Source organism: Crocodylus porosus, unplaced genomic scaffold (assembly GCF_001723895.1).
Source record: "Crocodylus porosus isolate Cpor-Errol unplaced genomic scaffold, CroPor_comp1, whole genome shotgun sequence".
In the NCBI taxonomy this organism is placed as follows: Eukaryota; Metazoa; Chordata; order Crocodylia; family Crocodylidae; genus Crocodylus; species Crocodylus porosus.
In genome coordinates, this window is record NW_017728906.1 from 177,925,366 (window position 1) to 177,941,793 (window position 16,428).

Consider the following 16,428-nt stretch of genomic DNA (forward strand, 5'->3'; position numbering starts at 1 on the left):
ATTTGGGGGCTGGGGTGGGGCATGTGGGCCTTGCAAGGGGGGTGGTAGCCCCTGTGGGGGCCATTTGGCCCCCAGTGGGGACCCGTATACCTTGTGATAGCTGTGCAGATGGCCAGGCAGGGGCACACATTGCAGTAGTGCTGCACAAAGGCCAACCCTGCAACCACAGTCCGCTGGCAGCTCTGCTCTGCAGTCCCCATCCAAATCTGGCAGGTGCACAGCAGGTGACAGCCAGGCAGCAGCCCCCACTGCCAGACTGCTGCAGTGGGTAGAGGGTGCAGGGAACTCTCAGGGCTGCTTCAGCAGTCCATCTGGCACACGGGGGCCCCAGAAGCTGCTGAGAGCTAGTAGCCCTGAGCTACTTGCCAGGGTGGCTTTTTATACTTCTGGGGACAGCACAGATGCTGGCCCAGGGCTCTAGCTCCCCCTGGATGAAGATCCAGGAGGAGTGAGGCAGGGTTATTGTGCCCCAAGTGGCACAATTTGCTCCACAACGAAGTACATGTCAGAGCATGTGCACTGAAGCAAAAAGTCCCAGCTCAAATTTGCACCGCTTCTATTTGACCTTCTAATGATTCTTTTCTTTGGTTTATTATACATTTACTGTTTACTCTCAAATATATGTGGTGTATCCAAATTCCATAGACTACACCTAAAAAAAGACCCTTCCAGAGAAAAATAGGGAACAATTCTCATTTTTTGTTTTCTTCAACCTGGTGGAAAAATTACACAGTTGCCACAGACACCTGAGCTTTACATCTCGAAAATGTCTACAAAGAAAAATACTTTATAGCAAGTTAGTGTGCTCCTACATAATCATTTTTATGAAAAATGGTACAAGGCCATAATAGTGTTTTTTTATACTTTCAATAAACACAAAATCCAGCCCAGTGGTTAAGTCTTCCATCTCATTCTGTTTTATTAGTGTAATGGTTTTATTGCCATAATTAAGTCACTATTTCATATGTGACAAAGATATTATGGCCGTCGTAATGTATTTTTTTGTGAGACAATAATCTGAAAATCTGGGCCTCCTTGCTTTGCTTAGTGCAGTTGGATATTGATTGCTGGACATGAAAACCATGAATTTACTCATTTTTTGCTAAGCAAAAAAGAAACCTTGGAGAATATCCTTGAGCATTTTTATGTACCTATTGTGTTACAATAAGTATACTACTGATGTTATCAGAAAAAGATGCACTTAAAGGATAGCATCATTTCTTTGAACTAATTTAATTAACTTAGTAGTGTATCACTTTTGAAGAAGTGACCAGATAATAAATAAAAAGCAGCTTTATTTCCAACATGAAAGGACTTTCTTTCATCTGCTGTGGCCACTAAAAATGGCCTGACTGCCTTATTCTTTTCAGTCCTCTTGTATTTACCTTAACCTAAGACTATTAGACAGAAGCTAGACTGAAAACTTTGAACATCAGTTCTGTGATCAGCTATTAAAGCATTCCAATTTTCACAGTGTTCAAACACAGCTTTCCTGTCTTGTCTGGGAAAGTGTCTGCCAATTCATTTTTCTACTCTTATCAGCAAAGCACATATACAGTGTTCATGTTTCTTAATATAAAACACAGGGAAAATCCCCAAGCTGTCAGGAGGTCTGTTAGCTTAAATACTGCCCACATATCTGCTCTCATCTCACTGCACACACTTTCATTTGCTGTAAAATGAAAAGGCAAATCTACCTAACCATGATCTTGAAAGTGCCAGTCATTTGAAATTGTCAGATTTTGATGAAAGCATTCTTTAAATAGAATTTTTTTATTGTGAGTTCAGCTTCGGCAGCTGTACTTGATTTTTAAAGTATGTTTAAAAAAAATAAGTGTCTTTGAAGATGCTATTTTCAGCTCCAAAATAATCTTCACAGACCTGTTAGGTTCAGCTCTTTAATGTTTTAGCTGGCAACGTGGCCCAGCAAGGTGTCCTTGTGTCCTTTGTGATTTATTATTTGCACTGAGGCAGTCAGTGTTTGAAAATAATTCACACTTGGCAAATGTTGCTGTTTTCTCTAAAAATTGGCAAGTCTTCCTGTCTTTTGCAGAAGAGTAATTATCTATATCTCATCTAAGCACAATCATTCTCTTACAGTATTACATGATTTTACACCCCTGAAAGCAGAAACTTCACTGTAACATGGTGTGACAGGAGTACCTCTACTAGAGTCTTTCTATCGGTGACTCCACCCTCCTATTATAGGCCAACCGTCTGCCTACTCATCTGTCATACCTTTATCTTAATTGATTAATTAATATATGTAATTAACAGGAGGCTGCCCATTGTTTTTGCCTATCTGCAGCTCCTTTTTCTCCCCTACACTGCAGCCCAGGCCTTGCAGATGGTACTGATGTGGTCTTGACCTCGACCCTGCTGTAATTTGCCCTTCTCCTTGACTTCCCTGGGCTTCCACCACCCTGTCTTGTCCCATGCCTTCCTGGCCCTCTGCTGCCCCCTCGCTCTGGGGCTTCTCGCTGCCCCCTCGCTCTGGGACTGGGGCCAGTGCACCCCAAAAATACCATGCCCTCTCTGGCACCAGGGTCCCCACACTACTGTGGAGCCCCTATGAGGCCTCCTCCAACCCCTAATAGCCTCACCTGGTCCTCCGGACTTATGAATCTACAATAAAAACTCAAGCCCCTGGGCTATATCGAAAAGTCTCATTCAGTCCCTACCAGGGAATTCTCCACCTGTAACAGCAGAGAGGAGCTGCTCGGGCCGTCAGGCTTCTCCACTCCACTTGCCCCAGCAGAGCTCCTTCTCCCATGGCTGCCAGTGGAGCACTGCCTTCCTGGCCTCACTCCTGGGGTTATATGTGCCAGGCTCTGCCCCTTCCTGTCAGCTGACTCCCCAGCAGTTGCCCTAGCAACCAGCACCTGTGACCCTGGCTGCCCTGGCAACTAGCAGCTGGGCTCCCCACTCACTGCTAGGGCTCTCTCCCTAGCTGTTCCTGCTCTAAGGAGCAGGGCACCTGCGTGCTCTGTGACACATGGAAAAAAGTTAGGAAGATTTTTTTATTGCTATGTTGTTTGATCATTGTTATTACATTCCATGAACGTCCTACTCTTCAAGCCTCACAGTCAAAAAGGATTGGTCTTATGGTTAACATGTATGAGCTAGGAGACCTTCCACTGTGTTTTTGGTTCTGCTATAGACTTTGTGGAAGGTGATATGCGACACCCTAATCTAGTGATTAGGAGCCTGGGCAAGAAGTCTGGTGATTAGGTTGCTGATCTTATATTTAGACGAGTCAAGTTCCATTTTCTGCTCTATTACAGACTTCTTTTATGACTTTGGGCAAGTCATTTAATCTCTTTGTACCTCAGTTCAGTAGCATAACAAGGTCAGAAGAGTGGGCCATGAGCCCCGAGCCCTAGCAGAGAGGAATCTCCAGAATGGGAGTATGTACTTTACACACCACTGTGTCTTCTGTGACAGAAGTGGCACACGGGATAGGGATAGAGGTCAGGACTGGTGACAGAGGAGCATGAGGATCTGGCTGTGGGAAGCCAAGGCAAGAGTCAGCATTTGCCAAAGTGTCCTGGTATTGGGAACAGCCACTGATGTCAGAGTTAACATAGCAGCCACAACTGTAGGGACCCTTTTCCCCTTTCCTTTGCCACTGTAGCCAACGAATTTACTGTTGTTGATTGCCACCAGCAATGACAATTGGTGGCACTCAGGGCAGTATTGTGAGTGACAGCAGTGGCTGTAATAGCGGGGCATTAAAGGATCCCTATCCAGCAGCTGCTCCCTTAATCATCTTGGTGTTGGTTTCACTGATATCTTGCATGGTAGTGGCTATTCCCTGTAGCAGGATGGTATCAGCAAATGCTGGCCCAGGGCAAAACCTTACCAGTTATGCCTCTGCCTCAAATCCCCATCTGTAAGCTGGTGTGTTGTGAAGGTAACTGATTTGGAGAAGCTCACATACTATAGCAATGGGGCTAGGGTGCACAAGTATTGTAAATAGGCAGCTCTGTCACTGATCTGCATGACCTTGAATAAGTATTTTTCCCCTTCTACCTCAAATTCCTCTTCTATAAAATGGAGATAATGGTTCTTGCCTTTATTTGCAAAGTACTTTGAGATCGGTGGATGAAAATGCTTTATAATTGTTGTGCTCTAATTACAAGTTTTTCAGCAAATTCCTTTAGTGTATTAATTACTTGTAATTGATACCTGGGTCTCAGGACAGAAATTTGGAATAACTACTGTGAATTTAAAAGTCTATGTGTGTACAGAAACACAATAGGATAGTCTTTTCTCTCCATCCCTTCCTGCCACTGTCCAAATCTTTCAGTATAGAACAACCTAATGAGAAAACGTGGTATATTCTTTCCCCTCAACCTGGTCCATGGGGTTTACAGGGAGATACAAAACTGTCAGAGATAAGGACCATAAACTACAACAGAGAGCTCAGGATCTGAAATTTTAATGAGGCTCTATCAGATCCCATCTAGCCATGTTAAAGGGCAGTCCCTCTGGGGTCACCATACATGGCCAGGCTGTGCTATTCTGATTATTTGTTGCCAGCTTGCAGGAACACAGTGCATGAAGCAAGTATTTGGAAGCAGCATTAGTTTGCTGTCCATAGATCTTTACTATTACATTTCTAAAGTTGGGGAAAGCATACTGTTCAGCATCTCTCCTTCTCTGGGTGTGTCTCTGTTTCCCACATGGATATTTTTGCAGTGAGGACAAAGCTAATTAGGTGAATGTGGGGAACAAGCTAGAAGAGAAATCTTTTCATGTTGCCATTTTTGTTGTCTATGTAGTCCCCTCACACAAGATTTCACTCCCTGTAGTGCACAGCATGAGACAGCATTTAAGTCAAAGAAATCAGTTCAGGACAACAGTTGGATTTTCAAAGGAAGTCATAGCAGTTGGATGCCTAAATCCCAGTGAAATTAAGTGGCCAGCTCCCTCTGATCTCCCTTAGACTCCTCATCCTACATATATAGCTGTGGGCACTTTTAGTGAATCCAACCATATAGAACCTAGTAGAAGCTCTAACCAGCTTACAAAGAAATATGTGTATTCATTTAAAGCAGGGGTGACCAGCCTGTAGCCTGTAAACCACAAGTGGCACAGGCAGCCTCTCTGCATGTCACCCAGCACACTGGGGAGGGAACAGGCAGCACAGCATCAGATAGGGCAGAGAGCAGGAAGCAGGCAGGGGAAGGAGATTGGAGTGCAACTTGTGGAGTATATGGAAACCTGCCGAAAAGGTTGGCCCTTACTAATTTAGAACATGGACATTAACTCCTCCAGTAAGTGTCGTTTGCAAAACAAACCCCCAGACAAACACAGTATTGTAAAGACAGACCAAAAGAAACATATTTCATAATTAGCATGTGAAGGAAGACTATGACCATGGTTAAGTAATTACACAAGATAAAGATAGTGTTATAGAAATAATCTAATCTGTCATAGCTCCAGGACAAACCATGCAGTGGAGTCTCACTGAGTGGAACGAAAAAGCTGAAATTACAACACAAAAAAAAAATCTCAAAGTTAACAGAAAATAAAATCTGTTCCCCAAGATAGCAATAAAGACCTGGTAAGACTGTGCATTGTAAAAACAGTTTATCTAAAAATTACTTTTCAGCCTGTGTATGCACTGAAGCAAGTTTGACCTCCAAGGTGAGGACAATACAAGTGCCCATGCAATAGCAGAGCTATATTAGCCTTCAATTTCATTTTGGCTTTGGCAAGTGCCATATTTCCCAAAGTTTAGATTGGTATTATTTTACTTATGGTTCAGCAGTGTCCAGGGGCCCAATCAGAATACAGGCCCCATTCTTTTAGGTGAGCTACACATATTTAGCAATAAGTGATTGGTGCCCTAGAGATTTTAAAGTCTAGTGTAGAGCTCCATAACAAAGCACCAAAGAGATGCATGAGAGGATAGCAATAATGAGATTGCCTGATAACACAGGCTAGCAGTGTGCAAAACATTAATGATTCCAAATAAACTGAACCCACTGTACTGGATATAAATATGGTGGTGAACGTGAAGGGAGAGGGGACAGACAGAAAGATGAGGAACACGGCATGAGAAACAAGGAAAAGAAGGCAATGAGTCAGAGGAATGTTTGAACTGGAGAGAGAAGGAAAGAGCAGAGAGAGGGGCCTGGAAGACACAAGAAGGGAGCATGACAGCAGAGGATAAGTAGAAGAGAGGGTGCAGAGCTAACAGCACAAAATAATTACCTTAGTTCAGCCAGTGCAGCTTTCTAACACCAAATATATTCAGGGGCTCTGATAGTACTTCTCTCCATGTAGCTGCTTCTTCTCTCTGGGGTTGGATCCAGTTTCTGCTCTAACTGCACCAACCCACCTAAAAGCCAGAATGAACAAATGCAACTTGGGCCTGGTGCCATCGAACAAAACATATTGCGCTGGTATCTCCCTGCCATAGGAGGTTCTGTATGTATGTTTTTCAAAAGAAATACCTACTTCATTCTAAACCACTGAGAGAATTTTCTAAAAGATACATTTACTTTTGTCTTCAGGTGCTGAAATTCATCCCTGAGTTAAGCCATGTCAGGAGGAAGGGGAGAACCAGGAACAGCATGGCCCTAGTGGATATTCAACTGGACCATCATGAGCGCTGTGATTGCATCTGCAGTTCAAGACCTCCACGGTAAAGACAGAGCAAGGCACATTACTTGCAGTTTAAAGGGTGTTTAATTTTGATCAGGGTTGATCTCAAATGACTTTCTCTAACTGATAATTTGAACTTTGCTATTAGCCTACATTGCAACTGGCAGACATTATTCTGTGTTTCAGCATAGCTATGTTGATTAGTGCCACAGCACCTAAACAGGCATACCATTGTTTCTGTGTCATCTGATAATACAGGATTACATTTAGCAGTAGATTCTGAGGTTTGAAAGTTTCAAACCTGAATATGGGGATAAACAACACAATTCCAATTAAAATTAATTAAAGTTTTGCAGCTAAATCCCATATCTGGAGAAAAAGTGTTCACTAAGATAATCTTATATCTGTGTTTGCATCTTCTAAATTTACACATACATGCAAGTGCTTAATTTCTGGCATCGTGTATACCTGGCCTACTGGGTGGCACAGGTAAATGAGGGTAGAATTTGATCGAATATACCCATATAATGGTTAATTCACTTCAATCCATCCCCTAAGAAGAATTTTCCTTTGCCCCTTTTCAGTACATTTATAGATAACGAGGAAAATATAGAATAAAATAAAACTACAGTGAAGTCAAGTCTTGCAGTCTCTACTCCAGCAAAACATTTATCATAATCATATAACACTTTGCCTGAGGACCTGATCCTGAGTGCTATCAAGCCCACTGAAGCCCTGCCACTTGGTTAAAGATGTTTGGTTAAAGAGGCAGGGTCTCCATGCAGAAAGCAAGATATGACTCTTGAATATGCTCTTCTTCACTGTGTTTCAAGGATTGTGTTTTTGTCTAGGTAGACAGTCAAAATGGACATTATTCTGTTGAAAATGCTGATGTTTCTTGCATGTGTATTCAAGTTGGAAACAAAACTGGGTCCTAGCTTTAGAGAACAGATCTAATATCAATATTGGTTTGATTGGGCGGGGGGGGGTAAATAAGGAATACTGTAACTTTGTCACCATATACAGTAATCTTAATTGTCTGACTTCAGTAGCATTTATTGCCATTGTTAAACTATCAGCACTGATTTTCTTTTGGATTGCATTTTGTTCAGACATATTAGCTCATTAATCGACATCTGTATCTTGAAAAATGTTCACCATTAATTACTATTCACACAAAATATTCTTCTATCACCTTTTAATTAAATATGCACTTTAAAAGCTATAGCATAGCTTCATATGCCTATCAAAACGTTATGAAAGTGCTCTAACTAAAATAAAGGATTTTTTTTTCTAAACTAGCTTTAAAGATTGTGAGATACTGCTCTGAAAGTGGTCCAGTGGAGAATATAGGCAATTATAAATCTCGAAGAGAATTGAACTTTTGATTGTGAACGTTACGGACAAAATGGGGTGGAACATTTAATGGCCAAGAATCTATAGATTTATTTAATAGCAGACTCAAGCGGCATGGTTCATTTTTCTGTGTGCTGCCTCTGTGCTTTTGTTGCTCAGAAAGAAGTGACTTTACAATAGCATTTCAAAATCAGCCAAATAGCACAATATATCATATAATATTGAGAACATTAGAACCACTGTGTCTTGGTTATCACCAGAACAATTATAAAAGTGCTCTCATGTTTTTTATATTACTTTCTTTATCAAGTCAAATCTGTTACCTGTTTTTCTAACTTTATCAAATCTATCCTGGAATATACCATATAAGATATTGTGAGTGTTACTTTTTGTACTTTATTTGAACATTTGTGATTCTAAATATAGTGCTTGGGTTAGGGTTTGTTTTTTTTTGTTGGTGCTGGTGGTAGGCTTATTTTTGCTGTTTAAGCATTTATATATTTATATATATGTATCTATTTTTCCTCCCTGGCTCCCAGATGTCTATTTAAAATACTCTGAGATGGGAAGCTGAAATGGGAAGTGATTCATCATTTTTTCAAAGCAATTCACTTTAAAGAGCAGCACTGAAACCAAAGATTGCCAGCTTCATTACTTAATTCAGTTTTATTAAAAGAAGACTACATTCTTTTCCTATCTCAGGTGTAATTATACGACTGATCAATCACCCCCATAATTCTAGGCTAATTTGAGGGGGGTGGGGAACCTACTTGCGAAACCACAACAGTGCAGGCAGCAAGCTCTTCCTAGCTGAACTGCCAAGCTATGGTCGGCTAAGCACCATGGTTTAGTTAAAGCAAATTGGTTTTATGGGAAGTTTGGTTTCATGTTACTTTCTGCTTTGCCTAGTTCATTGATTCTCATCCCTTTGAGGCAACTTACCCTGGCTTACCAGACTGAGTTCTCAGTTATGCCTGGCATCTCAAATTCAATTTTGTATGCTCTTCAAAACTTCAGTGTTAATAGTGGAACATTAGAAACACACTATTGAATTAAACACAGACAACAAGAGTGTACCAGGGCCCAGCACAGAACATCATCAAACAGAAGAAATATCATGCAAGAGGCCCCAAGAAGTCAGTGGGACTTCTCATTTGCTTGAAATTGGAAAATTTTAGATACTTCCAGAGCTGGTCACAAAAACTAACTTTTCTCTCATGGTGCACTAAGCACTACTGGAAACGAATGACCTACTTGTTACTAGTTGCCACTGTTTGCTATGGAGATGTTGCCTTTTCTGCCAAAAATGTTAAAAAGGATAATATCTATCCTGACTGAACATAAAGTTTCCAGTAAACCACACTCCAAACTGCATAACCCATAGCAGGTGAAATAGCTTTACCGTCCTTTTTTATTTATTGTCAGAAATTGCAAACAGGCATTTTCCCTGTACCATTTTTTTTCCTCTTTCTTTGTAGGTTTGAAACAGCTTCTACACTGTTTATATGTTATTTTTAAGTTAAAATCAATTGTCTTTAAAAAAGTTAAATTAGTCTGCTTCATTTTTGTTGAAGTAATTGGAAACCCATAGAATAAATATAACTTTCAAAAGCAAAAGAAATAGTTCCATCATTTCAAAGCAGCTCACTACCTTTTATTTAGTGTATTCTTCTAGGATAGAAATTAATTTCTCAAGTGCAATTTTTTTTATATATATATACATATATATATTATTATTTTGGTTATAACAGTTAAAGCAGCTTTTCTGGACAGTATTTCCTATTGTATGCAGTACATTATGTGTCTTACCTTGATGAAAAATAAACATTGCTTTTGAAAAAAGTGATATAAGTGATTTTGAATGATTGTTACATAATCTGCACATCAGATGTCACTTGTGCAAGGTCACACCATCCATTGAGCATTTAGGAGTGGTGCCCACTGGAAGTAATGGGAGTCACTGTGCATCAGGGAAGGGTCAAGGTGTTCTGTTGGAATGATCCAGCACATTCCCATTAGGGTGAGTGGGCAGCAAAGCCAGTGCCCCAGAGTGTACAGTGGTTCTGTCCCCACTTTCAGCTGTTGTGCCTGCCCTCGACCAAGGAAGGCCAAAGCAAGAAACATCTTTTCCCCATTCCCACTGCACAAGCCTAACTTGTCCTCGGTACATTTCAAACAACTAATCACACAATGGTGAATTACTGAAAATATCAAGATAAATATTAATCTTGCCAGCTGCAAACTACAGGCAGTTCCTGCTTAGCACTCCTAACTGGTTCTGGGAAAAACCAGCGATAAGTGAAAGAGCATTAAGCAGAACCCAGTTCCCCATAGGAATAAAGATAACTGGTTCTGCACCACCCGCTGACCCAGACCCTGCGCTCCTGCAGCCCCATCCTGGGCCCTGCACTCCTGCCAGCCCTTGCCGGGCCATTCCCAACAAGGCACCATGTGGGCTCTGCCAGGGAAGGCATCAGTTCCTCTCAGCCTCGTTGTTCCCCCACCGCAATGGCCCCTGCCAGCCCACACCCACTGGCCACCAGTGCACCAGTGCACAGCCCCAGCTGCCCTGCCCACATGGGGCCTGAGTCGAGGCTCTGGCACGGGGTAAGAAGTGGGGTCACCCACCTGCCCATGCCCCGCTTTGCCCAGCGGGGGCTCCCTCCAGGGCATCTGGCACAGAGACAAGCTGCCACCACCAGACTGCTACAGGTTCAGGGGCGGGGGAGCTCTGTGAGCTCAGCTTACCCCGCTGGCCCAGGCCCTGCGCTCATGCCCCCCATCTGCCCCTTCTCACTGCTGCCACCAGCGCTCCTCCCCACCCGCTAGCCACTCCAACACCATGTGCCGGAATGGACCCCAGGGTCCTGCCACCCCTTCCTGCGCTCCCGCTGGCTGCCACTCATCACTTCCCTGGCCACTGCCGCTGCCACTGCTTCTCCCCACACCCGTGCTGAGCATTATAGCAAAACGCGCTCAGCACTGAGCAAAACTAGGTAGGTATTTTAAATGAGCTTTATAACGAAACCGCAGTAAGCAAAACCATGTTAAGTGAGGGTTGCCTGTATGTGCTAGTTAGTACTCTACTACAGACCAAATACTGAGACCTGCATTTAGTTCACACTTAAACTTCATTTAAGCAAACTACAACTGAGGGCAAATACTGAGGCATAGGTTCAAAAAAGGGTCATAGCCAAGCACCTGGGCCATACAGGAAAATCCAGAAACAAATTCCAGTGCTTGGAGGGGTTGGGGTATGTCCATACTGAGCCAGACTATTCATGAATACACCACATCCCGAATAAGGCAGACTTGGTGCACCTCTGGAGATGCATCCTATTTCTCTCTATAGGCATGCCCCAAACTTGGAAACGTGCTAAGAACGTAAGTGCCATATTAGGTCAGACCAGTGATGCACCTAGCCCAATATCCTATGTCTGACGGTAGCAGGCGTGGATGCTTTAAAGGGAGAACATTGAATTGTACATATCTAGACTGAATTATCCCCTGCTCGTTACTGTCCACAGCATCCACCATCATTGGTTTAGAGATGCCAGAGAAAACATCTCCAACTGCTCTATTCAGCAGCTATTAATTGATCTAATTTCCATGAATCTGTCTAGTCCCTTTTGAAACCTGGCTATGCTATCTGCCCCTACCACCTCCTCTGGCAACAAATTCTACAAATTAACTATGCATCGTGCAAGAAAGTATTTTGTCTTGTTAGTTTTAAATCTGCCTCCTACTAATTTCAGAGGGTGCCCCCTTGTTCTAATATTCTGGAACTTGGGGAGCAATAGTTCCCTGTTCACTTGGTCCACAACCATCATGATTTTATAGACCTCTATCATGTGCCCCTCCAGCTTTTTCCTTTCCAAATTGAAGAGGCCTAGCCTTTTTAGTCTCGTCTGGTATAGCAACTGTTCCATGCCCATGATCACTGCTCTTGTCTGTACCTTTTCTAATTGTACTGTCCTTTGGAGATGCAGAGACCAGAATTACGCACTGTATTTGATATATAAGTGCACCATGGATTTGTATAATGGCAGGAGGATCTTCTCTGTTTTGCTTTCAGTTCCATCCGTAATGATGCCGAATATTTTATTGTCTCTTTTGGTCGTCACTACACACCGACCTGATGTTTCTAGAGAACAATGTACAATGACTCCAAGGTCTCTTTCCTGAGTCATGCATTACCTTTTACTTGTCTACACTGAGGTTTATCTACCATTTTGCCCACTCACTTATCTTGATGAAACCTTTCTGCAGCTCCTTTCCATCAGCTTGGGACTTGACTACCCAGAATAATTTGGTCTCATCTGCCACCTTGGAGATTTCATGCTGCACCCCCATTTCCAGATCATTGATGACAATGTTGAATAAAATTGGGCCCAGCACAGATCCCTGCAGGACTGATCCCACTGTTGACCTTCCTTTCTGAAAAATTACAATTTAGTCCTACCCTTTGCTTCCTACCTTTTAACTACCTATCAGTCCATGAAATCACCTTCCCTCCAATCTCAAGGCAACACAGTTTTTTTTTTTAAATAAAAGCCTTTAATGAAAGACCTTATTGAAAGCTTTTGGAAGTCCAAATATATTATATCAACTGGATCCCCCTTGTCTATGTACTTGTTAATGCCCTCAAAGACCTCCAGCAGATTAATGACAGGACTTCCGTTTACAAAGCCATAATGAATACTCCCCTGCAGGTCTTTTTTGTCCTTGTGAATGCTGATTTTATTCTTTATTATAGATTCTATCAACTTGTCATGACCGGAAAGGAAACTTGGTATGTGGTTCTCAGGATCACCTCTGGAGCCCTTTCTGAAGATGGGTGTTACGTTGGCAACTTGCCAGTCCTCTGGCAAAGCAACTGCTTGTAAAAATAGGTTTTTGATTGTAAAAGCCAATGTACAGAATTCCTTTTACCTTACCATCCCTGAGTATACCTTTTACCCTTTGGTCATCTAATGGTCCCACTAATTCTCTTGCTGGCTTCCTGATGGTGAGGATGTTCTGAATTATCCCTCTTGAATGCTTGAGAGCAGCCACTGGTGATGTGACTGCAGCAGTCTCACCAGCATATTTCCAGGTTTGGAGTATGTATGCAGGAAGAGCTCACGGAAAGCCTGGCTGGAACACATCAACCACAATGTAGACAAACACTTGGATGCTGTAGAAGGGTAGTCAAAAAAAATCCCACAAGCTAAATGGGGAAACAGAAGCATTAGACCTTGCTCCACACCCAGATGCTAGCCATGCCCCCTCAACAATAGAGAACGCACCATCACTGGATTAAATAAGATGGATTAGAACATCCAAGGTTCATGTGTCTGTACCTCTACCTCTACCAATGTCATATACACCATCATATGTTTACAATCCCCACCTGCTGTCTACATTTGACAGAGAGGTTAAGCCCTACATGAAATAGTGAACAAACACCAATCTGATGTTAGGACCAGAAAGACAGACAAAGCTATGGCAGAACACTTTAACCTCCCTGGACATTTCATCACTGACCTCAGTAACTGTTCTCAGGCAACAAAAAAATTAAAAATGAACTTGAATAGGAAAGTGCAGAACAAAGAATCATCCAGACAGGATTGTATTAAATATAGTCTAAATCAAGACTATGGATTCTTATCCCATTACCTTGATTAGCTTTTTAAGCCCTATGTCCTGCAATGTGTTAATGCTTGGCTTTTCTCTCTCCTAACCACCTGGCTTTTCTCAGCAGTGCCTGCTCTTTCCTGCTGCCTCCTTCCCACCCACACTTCCCTACCCTTTGCATTCTAATCACTGATTTCTATTTAGCAGCCCTGATCCCCACAATCTGTTCATACCATCTGATGAAGGAAGACCGACCTCTCTGCTTATGAAAAATTATGCTACACATCTCTGATTTAGTTAGGGTGAAGTTACATAGACTATACTAAATCTGTGGAATGTTAAGTGGTTTAAAAGTTAGAACATCCTGTGAGTAGTCACATATTAAGGCTTAATATCATTTTTCGCCTACACTGCTCTAACTTGCCACTAGAAGGCGTATGAGCAAGGGTGTGGCTAGTGGCCAAGATACACCTATCCCTGCTCTAGGTGGTAGAGGGAACCAGGAGCAGAGCATTCTAGGATAACAGATGACTGCAAAATGTTCATTTTATCTCTGAGGAGAAGGTTATCCTAATCCAAGCTATGTAGCACAGCCTAGATTTAGCCATCACCTGAAGTGGCATAACTTTGAGACACTCAGAAGGCGCTTAGTATGTGTTAATGAGCTTTAACTCATGTTAAATGTGTGGACACTTACACTTACATTCCAAGTGCCCTTAGTATGCTCTAAGTATAATGTGTAACTGCACCCTTAGTCTATAGAGGTGCAAATCTACCCCATCTTCAAACTAACATGGGTAACTACTCACTGCTTACAGCTGCATGATGGGGTTGATTGTGTAGTTTTAGGATTAGGCTAGGCAAGGACCTGTATATGCTCTGGTGAACTGTTTGCTGAGCCCTTGATGTATTCCCCTGATATAGCAGTAAGCTGCTACCAACTCTCCTCTCAGCCTCCTCTTTTTTAGGCTGAAGAGACCCAAGTCCCTCAGCCTTTCCTCATATGGCTTGCCTTGCAAGTCTCTGATCATATGGGTGGCTCTTCTCTGGACTCTCTCAAGCTTTTCCACATCCTTGTTGAAGTGTGCTGCCCAGAACTGGATGCAGTACTCCAGCTGCAGTCTCACCAATGCTGAGTAAAGCAGAAGAATCACTTCCTTGGTTTTGCTTGAGGGGTATCGGTTGATGCATGCCAGGGTATTGTTTGCCTTGCTGGCTACAGCATCACACTGATGGCTCAAGCTCATACTATGGTCTATTATTACCCCTAGGTCCTTTTCAGTCATGGCGCTAATCAGTTTGGTGCCACTGAGCCTGTAAGTATGTTGGGGATTCTTTGTCCCCTAGGTAAGCACTTAACCTTTCTCTGTGTTGAAATTCATCTGGTTCCAATCCACCCAACTTGCCAGGCTGTCTCAGTACACCTGCATCTGCAGCCTATTTTCAAGCATGACCACACTCCCCCATAACTTGGTGTCATCTGCAAACTTGACCAGTGAGCTCTTCACCCGCCCCCATCCAAATAATTGATAAAGATGTTGAAAAGCACCAGAGCAAGCACGGACCCCTGAGGGACACCACTGGCCACTTCTCGCCAAGACGACACAGATCCGTTCATTAGAACTCTCTGGGTCCTACCATGGAGCCAGCTTTTCTAACCTGATTCCTACCCACCTAACTGTCAAGCAGTTAAGCCCGCAATCCTCCAATTCTCCCATGAGAACATCATAGGATACCAGTTCAAAGGCCTTTTAAAAGTCTAGGTTTACAATGTCAACCTCCTCTCTCTTATCCAGATGGTGAGTTACCTGGTTGTAGAAGGAGCTGAGATTGGTAAGACAAGACCTACCCATGATTAATCCATGCAGGCTGTCATTCAGAATCCTACCTTCTGCAAGCATATTGCACATAGAATTCTTGATTAATTTTTCCAGTATTTTCTCTGGGATAGAAGTTAGACTAATTACCTATAGTTGCCCAGGTCCTCTCTCTTCCCCTTCCTGAAAATGGGCATAACATTGGCCCTCTTCCAGTCTTCAGGGACCTCCCCTGAGCACCACGAGTTTTGGAAGAGTTTTGCCAGAGGTCCCATAATGACTTCAGCCAGCTCCTTCAGCACTCTTGGATAAAGTTTATCTGATCCTGCTGACTTATAAACGTCTAACTTTTCTAACTGATCATGCACCAGCTCAACGTCAACAGTAGGAAGATGGTCATTCCCACCATCCCCATTCTGAACCTTATCTAGTATTATTTTTCCCTTAGTCTGGTGAAATACCAAAGCAAAAGTAGTCATTCAGGAGTTCAGATTTCTCCTGAGTGACTTGTTAAAAAATGGCCCCACACTTCCATTTGTTTTCCTCCTGTTTCCTACATACCTTAAGAAGGACTTCTTATTGTCCTTGATTTCTGTTGTTAGTTTAAATTCAGTCGCCACCTTAGCTTTTCTAATCTGCTCCCTACAAGTGCAGGCCACTGTTATACAGTCCACAACTGTTATACAGTCCTCCTTGTGGACTGTCCCACTCCTTTCACCTTCAGTCCCTGGTACCACAGTGCTTCCACTACTATTTCCCTGAGCCTGCTGTGATGGTTCCATGGTCACTGTCACCCAGGCTACCCTCTATATTCAAGTCACTCACCAGATCATCTCCTTTGACCAACATCAAGTCTAGAAGAGCACTACCTCTAGTTGGCCCATGCACTTCTTGAGATAGAGTTTTTCCATATAGGTCAAGAAGCAATGTGACTGATCTGACTTAGCCAAGTGATCCTCCCAAGAGATGTCTGGGTAATTCAAGTCACCCATGACGACCATGTCCCGTGCACTTGCAGTTTCTG

At 42.7% G+C, this 16,428-nt stretch overlaps 1 protein-coding gene across 1 annotated transcript in view; it reads left to right on the forward strand.

Moving 5' to 3' along the window:
* Positions 1-9,814, forward strand: part of PDGFD (platelet derived growth factor D) — a gene marked incomplete at its 5' end in the record, with an annotated part of 92,663 nt that extends 82,849 nt beyond the window's left edge. The window contains one exon of the mRNA XM_019528532.1: positions 6,525-9,814. Coding sequence (XP_019384077.1) covers positions 6,525-6,659 — 135 coding nt within the window. The remainder of the gene's footprint in view (positions 1-6,524) is intronic.
* Positions 9,815-16,428: the final 6,614 nt, after the last annotated feature.